Source organism: Somniosus microcephalus, unplaced genomic scaffold (assembly GCF_052327205.1).
Source record: "Somniosus microcephalus isolate GS21.2 unplaced genomic scaffold, FLI_Smic_1.0 unresolved_chr7, whole genome shotgun sequence".
NCBI lineage: Eukaryota > Metazoa > Chordata > Chondrichthyes > Squaliformes > Somniosidae > Somniosus > Somniosus microcephalus.
In genome coordinates this window covers 2,346,814-2,364,201 of record NW_028225185.1, presented here as the reverse complement: position 1 = coordinate 2,364,201, position 17,388 = coordinate 2,346,814, and the positions used below count along the sequence as shown (strand labels likewise).

At 51.7% G+C, this 17,388-nt stretch overlaps 1 protein-coding gene across 1 annotated transcript in view; it reads left to right on the top strand.

Moving 5' to 3' along the window:
- Positions 1-7,547: 7,547 nt before the first annotated feature.
- Positions 7,548-17,388, top strand: part of LOC147086368 (E3 SUMO-protein ligase PIAS3-like) — a 28,954-nt gene continuing 19,113 nt past the window's right edge. The window contains exons 1-5 of the mRNA XM_085978427.1: positions 7,548-7,619; positions 14,517-14,607; positions 15,246-15,380; positions 15,499-15,604; positions 17,021-17,094. Of these exons, the coding sequence (XP_085834553.1) occupies positions 15,345-15,380; positions 15,499-15,604; positions 17,021-17,094 (216 nt within the window). The 5' untranslated portion in view covers positions 7,548-7,619; positions 14,517-14,607; positions 15,246-15,344. The remainder of the gene's footprint in view (positions 7,620-14,516; positions 14,608-15,245; positions 15,381-15,498; positions 15,605-17,020; positions 17,095-17,388) is intronic.

The following is a 17,388-nucleotide window of genomic DNA, read 5'->3' as shown; positions in this document are numbered from 1 at the left end:
AGGGGGCAGCGAGCATTCTAACACTGGCAGCGAGCATTCTAACACTGGCAGGGGGCAGCGAGCATTCTAACACTGGCAGTGAGCATTCTAACACTGGCACGGGGCAGTAGTGAGCATTCTAACACTGGCAGGGGGCAGTGAGCATTCTAACACTGGCAGGGGGCAGCGAGCATTCCAACACTGGCAGGGGGCAGTGAGCATTCTAACACTGGCAGTGAGCATTCTAACACTGGCAGTGAGCATTCTAACACTGGCAGTGAGCATTCTAACACTGGCAGTGAGCATTCCAACACTGGCAGGGGGCAGCGAGCATTCTAACACTGGCGGGGGGCAGCGAGCATTCTAACACTGGCAGGGGGCAGCGAGCATTCTAACACTGGCAGGGGGCAGTGAGCATTCTAACACTGGCAGCGAGCATTCTAACACTGGCAGGGGGCAGCGAGCATTCTAACACTGGCAGGGGGCAGCGAGCATTCTAACACTGGCGGGGGCAGTGAGCATTCTAACACTGGCAGGGGGCAGTGAGCATTCTAACACTGGCAGGGGGCAGCGAGCATTCTAACACTGGCAGGGGGCAGCGAGCATTCTAACACTGGCAGGGGGCAGCGAGCATTCTAACACTGGCAGGGGGCAGCGAGCATTCTAACACTGGCAGGGGGCAGTGAGCATTCTAACACTGGCAGGGGGCAGCGAGCATTCTAACACTGGCAGGGGGCAGCGAGCATTCTAACACTGGCAGGGGGCAGTGAGCATTCTAACACTGGCAGGGGGCAGTGAGCATTCTAACACTGGCAGGGGGCAGTGAGCATTCTAACACTGGCAGGGGGCAGTGAGCATTCTAACACTGGCAGGGGGCAGTGAGCATTCTAACACTGGCAGGGGGCAGTGAGCATTCTAACACTGGCAGGGGGCAGTGAGCATTCTAACACTGGCGGGGGCAGTGAGCATTCTAACACTGGCAGGGGGCAGTGAGCATTCTAACACTGGCAGTGAGCATTCTAACACTGGCAGGGGGCAGTGAGCATTCTAACACTGGCAGGGGGCAGTGAGCATTCTAACACTGGCAGGGGGCAGTGAGCATTCTAACACTGGCAGTGAGCATTCTAACACTGGCAGGGGGCAGTGAGCATTCTAACACTGGCAGGGGGCAGTGAGCATTCTAACACTGGCAGGGGGCAGTGAGCATTCTAACACTGGCGGGGGGCAGCGAGCATTCTAACACTGGCGGGGGGCAGTGAGCATTCTAACACTGGCAGGGGGCAGTGAGCATTCTAACACTGGCAGTGAGCATTCTAACACTGGCAGGGGGCAGCGAGCATTCTAACACTGGCAGGGGGCAGCGAGCATTCTAACACTGGCAGGGGGCAGTGAGCATTCTAACACTGGCAGGGGGCAGCGAGCATTCTAACACTGGCAGGGGGCAGTGAGCATTCTAACACTGGCAGGGGGCAGCGAGCATTCTAACACTGGCAGGGGGCAGCGAGCATTCTAACACTGGCAGGGGGCAGTGAGCATTCTAACACTGGCAGGGGGCAGCGAGCATTCTAACACTGGCAGGGGGCAGTGAGCATTCTAACACTGGCAGGGGGCAGTGAGCATTCTAACACTGGCAGGGGGCAGTGAGCATTCTAACACTGGCAGGGGGCAGTGAGCATTCTAACACTGGCGGGGCAGTGAGCATTCTAACACTGGCAGGGGGCAGTGAGCATTCTAACACTGGCAGGGGGCAGCGAGCATTCTAATACTGGCAGGGGGCAGCGAGCATTCTAACACTGGCAGTGAGCATTCTAACACTGGCAGTGAGCATTCTAACACTGGCAGTGAGCATTCTAACACTGGCAGTGAGCATTCTAACACTGGCAGTGAGCATTCTAACACTGGCAGTGAGCATTCTAACACTGGCAGGGGGCAGCGAGCATTCTAACACTGGCAGGGGGCAGCGAGCATTCTAACACTGGCGGGGGACAGCGAGCATTCTAACACTGGCGGGGGGCAGCGAGCATTCTAACACTGGCGGGGGGCAGCGAGCATTCTAACACTGGCGGGGGGCAGCGAGCATTCTAACACTGGCGGGGGGCAGCGAGCATTCTAACACTGGCAGGGGGCAGCGAGCATTCTAACACTGGCAGGGGGCAGCGAGCATTCTAACACTGGCAGGGGGCAGCGAGCATTCTAACACTGGCAGGGGGCAGCGAGCATTCTAACACTGGCAGGGGGCAGCGAGCATTCTAACACTGGCAGGGGGCAGTGAGCATTCTAACACTGGCAGGGGGCAGTGAGCATTCTAACACTGGCAGGGGGCAGCGAGCATTCTAACACTGGCAGGGGGCAGTAGTGAGCATTCTAACACTGGCAGGGGGCAGTGAGCATTCTAACACTGGCAGGGGGCAGTGAGCATTCTAACACTGGCAGGGGGCAGTGAGCATTCTAACACTGGCAGGGGGCAGTGAGCATTCTAACACTGGCAGGGGGCAGTGAGCATTCTAACACTGGCAGGGGGCAGTGAGCATTCTAACACTGGCAGTGAGCATTCTAACACTGGCAGTGAGCATTCTAACACTGGCGGGGGCAGTGAGCATTCTAACACTGGCAGTGAGCATTCTAACACTGGCAGGGGGCAGCGAGCATTCTAACACTGGCAGCGAGCATTCTAACACTGGCAGGGGGCAGCGAGCATTCTAACACTGGCAGTGAGCATTCTAACACTGGCACGGGGCAGTAGTGAGCATTCTAACACTGGCAGGGGGCAGTGAGCATTCTAACACTGGCAGGGGGCAGCGAGCATTCCAACACTGGCAGGGGGCAGTGAGCATTCTAACACTGGCAGTGAGCATTCTAACACTGGCAGTGAGCATTCTAACACTGGCAGTGAGCATTCTAACACTGGCAGTGAGCATTCCAACACTGGCAGGGGGCAGCGAGCATTCTAACACTGGCGGGGGGCAGCGAGCATTCTAACACTGGCAGGGGGCAGCGAGCATTCTAACACTGGCAGGGGGCAGTGAGCATTCTAACACTGGCAGCGAGCATTCTAACACTGGCAGGGGGCAGCGAGCATTCTAACACTGGCAGGGGGCAGCGAGCATTCTAACACTGGCAGGGGGCAGCGAGCATTCTAACACTGGCAGGGGGCAGCGAGCATTCTAACACTGGCAGGGGGCAGCGAGCATTCTAACACTGGCAGGGGGCAGCGAGCATTCTAACACTGGCAGGGGGCAGTGAGCATTCTAACACTGGCAGGGGGCAGTGAGCATTCTAACACTGGCGGGGCAGCGAGCATTCTAACACTGGCAGGGGGCAGCGAGCATTCTAACACTGGCAGGGGGCAGTGAGCATTCTAACACTGGCAGGGGGCAGTGAGCATTCTAACACTGGCAGGGGGCAGTGAGCATTCTAACACTGGCAGGGGGCAGTGAGCATTCTAACACTGGCAGGGGGCAGTGAGCATTCTAACACTGGCAGGGGGCAGTGAGCATTCTAACACTGGCGGGGGCAGTGAGCATTCTAACACTGGCAGGGGGCAGTGAGCATTCTAACACTGGCAGTGAGCATTCTAACACTGGCAGGGGGCAGTGAGCATTCTAACACTGGCAGGGGGCAGTGAGCATTCTAACACTGGCAGGGGGCAGTGAGCATTCTAACACTGGCAGTGAGCATTCTAACACTGGCAGGGGGCAGTGAGCATTCTAACACTGGCAGGGGGCAGTGAGCATTCTAACACTGGCAGGGGGCAGTGAGCATTCTAACACTGGCGGGGGGCAGCGAGCATTCTAACACTGGCGGGGGGCAGTGAGCATTCTAACACTGGCAGGGGGCAGTGAGCATTCTAACACTGGCAGTGAGCATTCTAACACTGGCAGTGAGCATTCTAACACTGGCAGGGGGCAGTGAGCATTCTAACACTGGCAGGGGGCAGCGAGCATTCTAACACTGGCAGGGGGCAGCGAGCATTCTAACACTGGCAGGGGGCAGTGAGCATTCTAACACTGGCAGGGGGCAGCGAGCATTCTAACACTGGCAGGGGGCAGTGAGCATTCTAACACTGGCAGGGGGCAGCGAGCATTCTAACACTGGCAGGGGGCAGCGAGCATTCTAACACTGGCGGGGGCAGCGAGCATTCTAACACTGGCAGGGGGCAGTGAGCATTCTAACACTGGCAGGGGGCAGCGAGCATTCTAACACTGGCAGGGGGCAGTGAGCATTCTAACACTGGCAGGGGGCAGTGAGCATTCTAACACTGGCAGGGGGCAGTGAGCATTCTAACACTGGCAGGGGGCAGTGAGCATTCTAACACTGGCGGGGCAGTGAGCATTCTAACACTGGCAGGGGGCAGTTAGCATTCTAACACTGGCAGGGGGCAGTGAGCATTCTAACACTGGCAGGGGGCAGCGAGCATTCTAACACTGGCAGGGGGCAGCGAGCATTCTAACACTGGCAGGGGGCAGCGAGCATTCTAACACTGGCAGGGGGCAGTGAGCATTCTAACACTGGCAGGGGGCAGTGAGCATTCTAACACTGGCAGGGGGCAGTGAGCATTCTAATACTGGCAGGGGGCAGTGAGCATTCTAACACTGGCAGGGGGCAGTGAGCATTCTAACACTGGCAGGGGGCAGTAGTGAGCATTCTAACACTGGCAGGGGGCAGTGAGCATTCTAACACTGGCAGGGGGCAGCGAGCATTCTAACACTGGCAGGGGGCAGTGAGCATTCTAACACTGGCAGGGGGCAGTGAGCATTCTAACACTGGCGGGGCAGTGAGCATTCTAACACTGGCAGGGGGCAGCGAGCATTCCAACACTGGCAGGGGGCAGTGAGCATTCTAACACTGGCAGTGAGCATTCTAACACTGGCAGTGAGCATTCTAACACTGGCAGTGAGCATTCCAACACTGGCAGGGGGCAGCGAGCATTCTAACACTGGCGGGGGGCAGCGAGCATTCTAACACTGGCAGGGGGCAGCGAGCATTCTAACACTGGCAGGGGGCAGTGAGCATTCTAACACTGGCAGCGAGCATTCTAACACTGGCAGGGGGCAGCGAGCATTCTAACACTGGCAGGGGGCAGCGAGCATTCTAACACTGGCGGGGGCAGTGAGCATTCTAACACTGGCAGGGGGCAGTGAGCATTCTAACACTGGCAGGGGGCAGCGAGCATTCTAACACTGGCAGGGGGCAGCGAGCATTCTAACACTGGCAGGGGGCAGCGAGCATTCTAACACTGGCAGGGGGCAGCGAGCATTCTAACACTGGCAGGGGGCAGCGAGCATTCTAACACTGGCAGGGGGCAGCGAGCATTCTAACACTGGCAGGGGGCAGCGAGCATTCTAACACTGGCAGGGGGCAGCGAGCATTCTAACACTGGCAGGGGGCAGCGAGCATTCTAACACTGGCAGGGGGCAGTGAGCATTCTAACACTGGCAGGGGGCAGTGAGCATTCTAACACTGGCAGGGGGCAGTGAGCATTCTAACACTGGCAGGGGGCAGTGAGCATTCTAACACTGGCAGGGGGCAGTGAGCATTCTAACACTGGCGGGGGCAGTGAGCATTCTAACACTGGCAGGGGGCAGTGAGCATTCTAACACTGGCAGTGAGCATTCTAACACTGGCAGGGGGCAGTGAGCATTCTAACACTGGCAGGGGGCAGTGAGCATTCTAACACTGGCAGGGGGCAGTGAGCATTCTAACACTGGCAGTGAGCATTCTAACACTGGCAGGGGGCAGTGAGCATTCTAACACTGGCAGGGGGCAGTGAGCATTCTAACACTGGCAGGGGGCAGTGAGCATTCTAACACTGGCGGGGGGCAGCGAGCATTCTAACACTGGCGGGGGGCAGTGAGCATTCTAACACTGGCAGGGGGCAGTGAGCATTCTAACACTGGCAGTGAGCATTCTAACACTGGCAGTGAGCATTCTAACACTGGCAGGGGGCAGCGAGCATTCTAACACTGGCAGGGGGCAGCGAGCATTCTAACACTGGCAGGGGGCAGTGAGCATTCTAACACTGGCAGGGGGCAGCGAGCATTCTAACACTGGCAGGGGGCAGTGAGCATTCTAACACTGGCAGGGGGCAGCGAGCATTCTAACACTGGCAGGGGGCAGCGAGCATTCTAACACTGGCGGGGGCAGTGAGCATTCTAACACTGGCAGGGGGCAGTGAGCATTCTAACACTGGCAGGGGGCAGCGAGCATTCTAACACTGGCAGGGGGCAGTGAGCATTCTAACACTGGCAGGGGGCAGTGAGCATTCTAACACTGGCAGGGGGCAGTGAGCATTCTAACACTGGCAGGGGGCAGTGAGCATTCTAACACTGGCGGGGCAGTGAGCATTCTAACACTGGCAGGGGGCAGTGAGCATTCTAACACTGGCAGGGGGCAGCGAGCATTCTAATACTGGCAGGGGGCAGCGAGCATTCTAACACTGGCAGTGAGCATTCTAACACTGGCAGGGGGCAGCGAGCATTCTAACACTGGCAGGGGGCAGTGAGCATTCTAACACTGGCGGGGCAGTGAGCATTCTAACACTGGCAGGGGGCAGTGAGCATTCTAACACTGGCAGGGGGCAGTGAGCATTCTAACACTGGCAGGGGGCAGCGAGCATTCTAACACTGGCAGGGGGCAGTGAGCATTCTAACACTGGCAGGGGGCAGCGAGCATTCTAACACTGGCGGGGCAGCGAGCATTCTAACACTGGCAGGGGGCAGTGAGCATTCTAACACTGGCAGGGGGCAGTGAGCATTCTAACACTGGCAGGGGGCAGTGAGCATTCTAACACTGGCAGGGGGCAGTGAGCATTCTAATACTGGCAGGGGGCAGTGAGCATTCTAACACTGGCAGGGGGCAGTGAGCATTCTAACACTGGCAGGGGGCAGTAGTGAGCATTCTAACACTGGCAGGGGGCAGTGAGCATTCTAACACTGGCAGGGGGCAGCGAGCATTCTAACACTGGCAGGGGGCAGTGAGCATTCTAACACTGGCAGGGGGCAGTGAGCATTCTAACACTGGCGGGGCAGTGAGCATTCTAACACTGGCAGGGGGCAGCGAGCATTCTAACACTGGCAGGGGGCAGCGAGCATTCTAACACTGGCAGGGGGCAGTGAGCATTCTAACACTGGCAGGGGGCAGTCGTGAGCATTCTAACACTGGCAGGGGGCAGTAGTGAGCATTCTAACACTGGCAGGGGGCAGTGAGCATTCTAACACTGGCAGGGGGCAGTGAGCATTCTAACACTGGCAGGGGGCAGTGAGCATTCTAACACTGGCAGGGGGCAGTGAGCATTCTAACACTGGCAGGGGGCAGCGTGCATTCTGGCACTGGCACTGCACACTGGGATGGAATAGTCCGATCCTTCACTCCGCTCAAGCCTGCTCTTTGCCATTTTGAGTGGTGGTTGTAATGAGAGGGAAAATCAGATTGAAATTGCTTTTGTATTTTGCTGCTAGTTAATTGACCCACTAACCCCATACACACTGGGGCTAAATCGCAACTCGCAGGGTAGTTTTAAGTTAACATCCCTCTGAGCGCTGCTCAGTAAGTGACGTGATTGATTAAACAATCGGTTTCCTTCTTTTCAGAGACTTGTTACTTGGAGCTAAAGGTGATCACACAGTGCAGGTGCAGCTGAGGTAAGGGTGCGGGTTACGGTCGCAGGGGACCGTTAATGGACTTGTCAGCGTGCTGTGAGGACAGAGTTCCCGTTCTCGGTGGGTGGGTGCCTCTGCTGATAAGTCCTGGTGTTAACCCACAGGAGCGAGGCGATACCGGCAGTATTCCCCGAGCAGAAGTGTCGATCGCTCTGATTCCTGAGAAATGGATCTGAGTGAGCTGGGGGTGTGGGGTGGGAAGGAGCTGTTGTAAGGGGGGGGGGACACTTTCTGTGGCGATGAAGGGAGTTTCATCCACTTCATTGTCTTGCTTTATTAGTAAATTCCAGGGGGGGGAAGATGGGGGGTGCGCGAGGAGAGGATGGGTTTGTAGGGATGGGCGCTGTGACTTTTGTGATGTGTTGGATGAGGTGGAACATAGGAATAGGAGGAGGCTCCTTGAGCCTTCTCTGCCATTCAGTGAGATCATGGCTGATCTGTACCTTCAGTCCATTTACCTGCCTTTGACCCATATCCATTGATGTCCTACCCAACAAACATCGATCGATCTCAGTCTTGAAACTTTCAAGCCTTTTGGGGTGTTTCAAATTCCCACTATCCTTTTGTGTGGTGTTTTATTGGGGTGTCTTAGTGTGTGGTATTCAGGGTTGGGGGTGTTGGATGTGTGGTATTCAGGGTTGGGGGTGTTGGATGTGTGGTATTCAGGGTTGGGGGTGTTGGACGTGTGGTATTCAGGGTTGGGGGTGTTGGATGTGGTATTCAGGGTTGGGGTGTTGGATGTGTGGTATTCAGGGTTGGGGGTGTTGGATGTGTGGTATTCAGGGTTGGGGTGTTGGATGTGTGTGGTATTCAGGGTTGGGGGTGTTGGATGTGTGTGGTATTCAGGGTTGGGGGTGTTGGATGTGTGGTATTCAGGGTTGGGGGTGTTGGATGTGTGTGGTATTCAGGGTTGGGGGTGTTGGATGTGTGGTATTCAGGGTTGGGGGTGTTGGACGTGTGGTATTCAGGGTTGGGGTGTTGGATGTGTGGTATTCAGGGTTGGGGTGTTGGATGTGTGGTATTCAGGGTTGGGGGTGTGGTATTCAGGGTTGGGGTGTTGGACGTGTGGTATTCAGGGTTGGGGGCGTTGGACGTGTGGTATTCAGGGTTGGGGGCGTTGGACGTGTGGTATTCAGGGTTGGGGTGTTGGATGTGTGGTATTCAGGGTTGGGGGTGTTGGATGTGTGATATTCAGGGTTGGGGGTGTTGGACGTGTGGTATTCAGAGTTGGGGGCGTTGGACGTGTGGTATTCAGGGTTGGGGTGTTGGACGTGTGGTATTCAGGATTGGGGTGTTGGACGTGTGGTATTCAGGGTTGGGGGTGTTGGATGTGGTATTCAGGATTGGGGGCGTTGGACGTGTGGTATTCAGGATTGGGGGTGTTGGACGTGTGGTATTCAGGGTTGGGGGCGTTGGACGTGTGGTATTCAGGATTGGGGGTGTTGGACGTGTGGGATTCAGGGTTGGGGGCGTTGGACGTGTGGTATTCAGGATTGGGGGCGTTGGACGTGTGGTATTCAGGGTTGGGGTGTTGGACGTGTGGTATTCAGGATTGGGGTGTTGGACGTGTGGTATTCAGGGTTGGGGGTGTTGGATGTGTGTGGTATTCAGGGTTGGGGGTGTTGGATGTGTGTGGTATTCAGGGTTGGGGGTGTTGGACGTGTGATATTCAGGGTTGGGGGTGTTGGATGTGTGTGGTATTCAGGGTTGGGGGTGTTGGATGTGTGTGGTATTCAGGGTTGGGGGCATTGGACGTGTGGTATTCAGGGTTGGGGGTTGAAATAAAGAGTAGATTTGCCTTTCTAAATCTAGGCTTTATTAACCTTAAAAACCCAGCAGCACATCTTCAACACCCAGTCCCAACCAAGGCTGTAAAGAACTGAATTTAAGATGGCCACCACAAATCACATGACATCAACTACCAATGAGTTTACAGCATATATCTCAAGGCAGGAAACAGGCAACCAATCACAATACTTCTTACAAAACAAGAATAATCACCACATTCACCCCTCCTTTTAAAACATACTCCAACCTAGGTAGCCTTTACAAATATAATATTTCAACAATTTTAAAACATTACTATCAAATTATTTTAAAAGTCCATTTTCAATCGGTCGACCGGGTATCTTGTTCGTGTCGACCTTCTTAACCTTGGTGAAATTCCTTGCCCTCCCACACCAGGAGACACGGAAGTATCTTCTGCAGGAAGGCTATCCATATCCCGATTATCAACGGTTTCCGGATTGGAAATCCCATCAGGAGGTGAACTGGGACGGTCATGAACATCCATCGAGGGCTGACTAATAGAATTATAATTATCTGCAATAGGATTGGAAATATTCGTAGTATCTGACGACATCCACATTATCTGAATCATGACTATTGTTAATATCCTCAGAAGAGGGCTGGCCACCACAAGGAGCCAAGTCTTTAATTGAAACAGTACTTTCTTTCCCATCTTGGAATCGAATATGAGCATATTGGGAATTTGCTTCCAACAGCTCCACCTCCTCCACTAAAGGATCATATTTTGACAATCTAACATGGCGTCGAAGCAGCACAGGTCCCTGCATAGTAAGCCATGAAGGTACCGAATATCCCGTAGTAGATCTCCGCGGATAGTTAAAGAGCCTTTCATGGGGGGTCACATTAGTAGCCGTTGAAAGCAATGATCTAATGGAATGCAGGGCATCAGGCAGTACCATTTCCCACTGTGTATTCTTAAGGTTCCGGGATGTCAAAGCCAACATAACTGCCTTCCAGATCACCCCATTATATCGTTCGCACTGTCCATTACCCTGGGGATTATACGGGGTAGTTCTACTAGTAGAGATTCCCCGACTCTGGAGGTATTCCTTCAACTGGGAAGACATAAAAGAACTTCCCTGATCCGAATGGATATACGCAGGCATCCCAAAGATGACAAAAAGTTGAGTCAGCCATTTGATAACTGTAGCAGCTGATACGTCTGCGCAAGGAAAAGCAAAAGGGAACCTTGAAAACTCATCCACAACAGTAAATATATATCGATTCTGAGTCGTTGAAGGAAGAGGCCCCTTAAAATCAACGCTCAAACGTTCAAAAGGAGAAGTAGCCTTTATAAGATGAGCTCGTTGAGGCTTAAAGAAATTCGGTTTACACCGAACACAGATAGAACATGATGAAGTCATCCGCTTGATGTCTTCAACTGAAAAAGGCAAATTCTTACTGCGTACGAAGTGTATCATCCTCGTAACACCAGGATGGCACAAAGCATTATGAAGATTAATAAGCGTATCTCCGTGAACCACAGAACAATAAGCCCTCGACAGCGCATCAGCAGCAACATTATCCTTCTCCGGACGATAAACTATATCAAAATGGTAGCATGCCAACTCAATCCTCCACCTCATTATTTTATCATTCTTGATCTTTCCAAAATGTTTGACATCAAACATAAAGGACACAGATTTTTGGTCAGTTACCAACGTAAAATGTCGCCCCGATAAATAATGTCTCCATTTACGCAGTGCTTCTACTATTGCATATGCCTCTTTCTCTATTGAGGAGTGTCTTTTCTCACTATTGTTCAAAGTACGTGAGAAAAAGGCCACAGGTCTTCCATTTTGGTTCAGAGTAGCCCCAATTGCAAAATCGGAAGCGTCCGTCTCAATCACAAAGGGAACCTGCTCATCAATAGAATGCACAACTGCTCCAAGGATATCCTTTTTGAAATTATCAAAACACGTCCTGGCCTCCCATGATAGAGGATATGTCGTAACCCGAATAAGGGGCCGAATCTTCTGCAAAAAGTTTGCAATCCAATTAGAATAATAAAACAGTCCAACAACTCGTTGCAAAGCCTTAGAATTAGTAGGACAAGGTAAATCAATCAATGGTCGCAGGCGTTCTGGATCTGGTTTAATCTTATTTCCCGAGATAATATACCCCAGTAGATTTACCTCAGTGGTCGAAAAGATACACTTCTCTTTATTGAAAGTTAAACCAACTTTTTCCGCAGCTTGAAGGAATCTTTCTAAATTAGAATCATGCTCCACCCTTGATTTGCCACACACCGTGATGTCATCTAAATATGAGAAGGTGTCAGAGAGAGAGTTATCACTTATAAAAGCATCCATTGCCCGTTGAAAACAGGCAACACCATTAGTAACACCAAATGGTACTCGGCAAAACTGATACAGCTTTCCGCCAGCCTCAAAGGCCGTATATGGTTGATCCCTCTTAACGATAGGAATCTGATAAGCACTCTTTAGGTCAATAGTGCTAAAAACCTTATACTGAGATACTTTGTTGATAAGCTCATCAATCTTAGGTAAAGGGTACGCATCTAATTGAGTATACCTATTAATAGTTTCAGAGTAGTCTATCACCATTCGTTTCTTATGTCTCTCGTTAGTGGTGACAACTACTTGTGCCCGCCAGGGCGAACAACTAGGTTCAATGATTCCTTCCAATAAAAGACGTTTAACTTCAGAATTAATAAATTCTTTATCCTGACTGCTATACCTTCTTGACTTGGTAGCAATTGGCTTACAATCCAGCATCAAATTGGAAAAAAGTGATAATGGAGAAATGGATAAAGAAGTTAATCCACAAATAGATAAAGGTGGCTTAGTTCCTCCAAAAGAAAGACTGAGAGACTCGTGTAATTGAAGCACATCATGACCGATCAAAATATCCGCACAGAGATTAGGCAAAACAGATAGGCGTATATCAGTATACGTATTACCTAGAAGAATTAATTTCACAAGGCAACAACCAGCTACTTGTGAGGTGAGAGTCGTCTGAGCCATACACACCTGATAAGTAACAGGCGAAATTTTCAAACGCTTCTCCTTCACAAACTGAAGACTTATAAAACTCTCGGTACTGCCCGTATCTATAAGGGCCTTCACTTCTAACCCATTAACTTGGGCCGTAACTATAGCTTTATTTAGGCCATGAGCAAAGGCAGCAGAAACTGATGCAATAAACGCCCTATCTAAAGGCTGAATAGTCGCAGAGGAGGCAATTGATTTACAAACACGTGCATAATGACCTCTCTTGCCGCATTTACTACACACAGCCTCCCGAGCAGGACACTTCAGACGAGGGTGCCGGGCGTTCCCACAAAAATAACACTTCTGAATCCTAGAGGCAACAGCAGCCGAAGTAGAAACTGTTTCAGAATCTGGTAAACCACTCCTATTAAGTCCACATAATTCCTTTTCATCCGGAACTGCCGAAACCACAGTCGCAGGCCGATTAAAAAGAGCATAAGAATCCGAACTTCTCTGAGCCAAATCCAATGTAGAGGCTTGCTCAAAAGCACACTTGAGATCCAAAGTCTTATTTTCTAATAACCGCTGACGAATTGATCTAGACAGTAATCCATTAATAAAAGCATCCCGTACCGATTCTTCCTTATATTCTTCTGCCGACACGGCCTTATAATTACAGTTAGCACCAAGGCGCCGAAGTGCTTGTAAATAAGCATCCAAAGATTCTCCCACCTGCTGCCTACGGGCAGATAGAAGATGATGTGCAAATACCTCATTCTTTGGTTTAACAAAAATCTTTTCCAATGTAGCAATAGCCAATTCGTAAGTTTCACAGTCCAAGATATACTTATACACACCCGGAGCAATGTAGTTGATCAGTATATTCAACTTATTTAGAGACTCTTGATCCAACACACCCAAAAAGTTTTCAAATGTACGATACCAGTGTTTCCATTTATCATCCACTCCTGCAGAATTAGGGTCAGCATTAAATCGTTCCGGTTGAAGATATCGCTCCATTCTAACAAAAGGTTAATAAATTGAAATAAAGAGTAGATTTGCCTTTCTAAATCTAGGCTTTATTAACCTTAAAAACCCAGCAGCACATCTTCAACACCCAGTCCCAACCAAGGCTGTAGAGAACTGAATTTAAGATGGCCACCACAAATCACATGACATCAACTACCAATGAGTTTACAGCATATATCTCAAGGCAGGAAACAGGCAACCAATCACAATACTTCTTACAAAACAAGAATAATCACCACGGGTGTTGGACGTGTGGTATTCAGGGTTGGGGGCGTTGGACGTGTGGTATTCAGGGTTGGGGTTTTGGACGTGTGGTATTCAGGGTTGGGGGTGTTGGACGTGTGGTATTCAGGGTTGGGGGCGTTGGACGTGTGGTATTCAGGGTTGGGGTGTTGGACGTGTGGTATTCAGGGTTGGGGGTGTTGGACGTGTATTCAGGGTTGGGGGCGTTGGACGTGTGGTATTCAGGGTTGGGGTGTTGGACGTGTGGTATTCAGGGTTGGGGGTGCTGGACGTGTGGTATTCAGGGTTGGGGGTGTTGGACGTGTGGTATTCAGGGTTGGGGCGTTGGACGTGTGGTATTCAGGGTTGGGGGCGTTGGACGTGTGGTATTCAGGGTTGGGGCGTTGGACGTGTGGTATTCAGGATTGGGGGCGTTGGACGTGTGGTATTCAGGGTTGGGGGCGTTGGACGTGTGGTATTCAGGGTTGGGGGCGTTGGACGTGTGGTATTCAGGGTTGGGGGCGTTGGACGTGTGGTATTCAGGGTTGGGGCGTTGGACGTGTGGTATTCAGGGTTGGGGGCGTTGGACGTGTGGTATTCAGGGTTGGGGCGTTGGACGTGTGGTATTCAGGGTTGGGGGTGTTGGACGTGTGGTATTCAGGGTTGGGGGTGTTGGACGTGTGGTATTCAGGATTGGGGGCGTTGGACGTGTGGTATTCAGGGTTGGGGGCGTTGGACGTGTGGTATTCAGGGTTGGGGGCGTTGGACGTGTGGTATTCAGGGTTGGGGGATTGTATTAAGGGTTGGGGGGGTGGGGAGGGGAATGTTGCTGCATTATTTAGTGACTCGGAATCTTTCTCCGCAGGTTTTGCTTGTGTGAGACCAGCTGCCCTCAGGAGGATTACTTTCCTCCTAATTTATTTGTGAAAGTCAATGGGAAGCTGTGCCCTTTACCGGTAAGTGTTCCAGAATGTTGACCGAGTCAAATCTTCGTTTGCCTTTGAGCAGGGTCTGGTTCCCTGAAAACCCTTGTCAAGTTCAAAGCAAGTTGCTCTTGAAGCTGAACAATGGGCTAAGCCAATACAGACATGGATAGAGCTCGGGATCTTCTCAGTTAATGAACTCGCTGAGCCATTGGGGGGGGTGAAGCTTTCAAGGGATGATTTGATGAGTTTCTGGAAAGTGAAGGATCCATTTACAGGAAACTTTTTTTTTATCCGACATCGGCGTTTGCCGGTTTATCAAAAAGTCCGGATTACAGAGGGGTATAGTAAAAGGTACAAGAGCCCCGTACACGGCCACAGATCCAGGCGTCCCTGTTGCATAGCAACAGGTGCAGGAACCCCGGTTACACGGCCACAGATCCAGGAACGGCCACTAATATGAAGTAAAACTTACCTGAACCGACTCCTGAATGTTTCCGGTTATTTAGGTGCCAGTAAATCGAGAGTTTCCTGTAATTAGTGACTCGGCTTGTGGTGAGGCTGGTCTCTGGAAAGGAGACAAGCTTTTTGGACTTCATGGCGTGTTCTTTGTGTTCAGTTGCCGTTTTGCTCCTGAAAGCCCTCGTGTTCAGTTGCCTCTCTCTTTCCAGGGATATCTTCCACCCACTAAAAATGGAGTGGAGCCAAAGCGGCCCAGTCGCCCAGTCAATGTTACTTCGCTCGTCAAGCTCACGGCAACCATCCCCAACATGATCACTGTTAACTGGTCCTCCGAGTATGGCAGGGTGAGTCCTCCTGGCTTCAGGCTGACCATCAGTCATCAATAGTGCTCACACTCTAGTTGCTTTGAGTTCTGTGAAGACTCTGGCTCTTGGCTGACGATCTCTCTCTCTTTTTGAACAGAATTACTCTGTTTCGGTGTATCTGGTCAAGCAGCTGACGTCGGCAACGCTACTGCAAAGACTGCGAACCAAGGGGATCCGAAACCCGGACCACTCACGGGCCTTGAGTAAGCGCGATGGGTGGGGTCCATCACACTTAACGTGAACTGCCGTCACCACCAGTGCTGCTCTCTTCAAACATCAGTTTCAAAAAATGACCTGTGCACTTGGGTTCCCCTCCCTGTGGGAGATATTTTCCCCAAGTATTTCCTTCTGTGATTATCTCGCTGCCCAACGGCTCTGTGGTAAGCACACGGTGATCACTGGGGTCCTGATCCACACGGACCAGGAACATCCCAACTCCTTTTCCCAGTCTGTGCTCGGCTTGCTGGAGCAACAGTAGGGATCTACCATTAGCCTGAGTGTCCCTGGGCTGGGGATGGGGAATCTCCTGCTCCTGGTCACTAGCCATCCCCGGTACGGACAGGATCTGGCCCAGTCACAGTGCGTCCTACAGTCACAAATCCGCCAGTGCTCAGCGTCCAGGCTCTCGGACACTGGGGGGAGCTGTGCCCCAGCAAGTGTCCGTGCCCGCTCTCGCGTGGCATTCACTGCTTTCTCAGCACTGTAAGGAGGCCTGCTGCTGCATGGCACGTATTCAAACCACACGGTGGTCTCGGCATAGCCTCGCGGGGATTGTGAGCAGGAGGGTCCTGGGAGAGAGGCAGAGTGCCTGATCTGGCTGGCCTATTAGCACAGTGACTCTGAGCCTGGTGGCTGGGGAGTGTGGGTTTGAATTCGGATGGGACTTGAGAGGAAACTAATAATAAAACAACTATAAATAGAAACTGGCCTGTATTGTGCAGTGAAGTGTTAGTGGGACTGATTACTGTGGGAATTCCTGAGCCAGCCATTAGATATTGCTTCTCTTTGTGTTTCTTCAGAGAGGCAACGCTGTTTACTGTGGGGAGCAGGGGGCAGCCAGTCTCCAGGGTAACAAATCCCCTTCATTTCTTCCTTAAACTCTTTAGAGTTGCTGTGTCGTGCTGTATTTTTACCTGTGATAATTTAATTGCTATGGTGGGGCCTGGACTCTGGTTCTGGGTTCATGTCCTGGGTACCTCCTGGAGATCCTGTGGGAGATGCTAGTGAAGATCTGGTGTTGGAGAGTAAGCCAGGGTCCCGCACGTCCGTTGTCGAGCTACAGCTGTTCTGTTCCACTCGAACCTGGGAAAATCGAGAGAAGTACCTTCAGAAACCGTGTGTTTCTCAGGTGGGGTGTTGGGTTAATGAGGGGAGAAACCAACCAGGATTCCTGCTCCTGATCCCTATCCATTGACCCTTGCTGGGAAGTACCTGTGTGTGGACACTGGGTTTGCCTGCGATGTCCCCAAAGTCCTGTTGGCATTCACTGTCTACGCCCCCCCCAGGCGGACAGCGAGCTACTGGAAGGCGGTGACACCAACAGAGAATCTTTGCTGGTGGGTTATTCGGGGTGTGGTCTGTATTGGGACTGAACTCTCGTTTCTTTATCTTTATTACAGTCAAAGAGAAGCTGACAGCAGATCCCGACAGCGAGATCGCCACGACGAGTTTACGCGTTTCGCTCATCTGCCCAGTGCGTACCTTTGCAATAGCTCATTTATTCCATAGCAGGTGGAGAGCCATTTAATATACAAATCAGGCTTTGTTTATCAAAAAATACATAAGAACATAAGAAATAGGAGTGGGTGTTTGGAGAGTGTGGGGACGAGGTTGCACCGTTTCACACACTGGGTGAGGACTGATGGGCACCAGGGGCTTTGCTCATCTTTTTGTAACTGACCGAAATGTACATTTTTTGTCTACATTTGATTGTTGACTTGGAGCCTTCCCAGCTGGAATCAGTGAGCGAGTGTTTGTAACTCGGTGC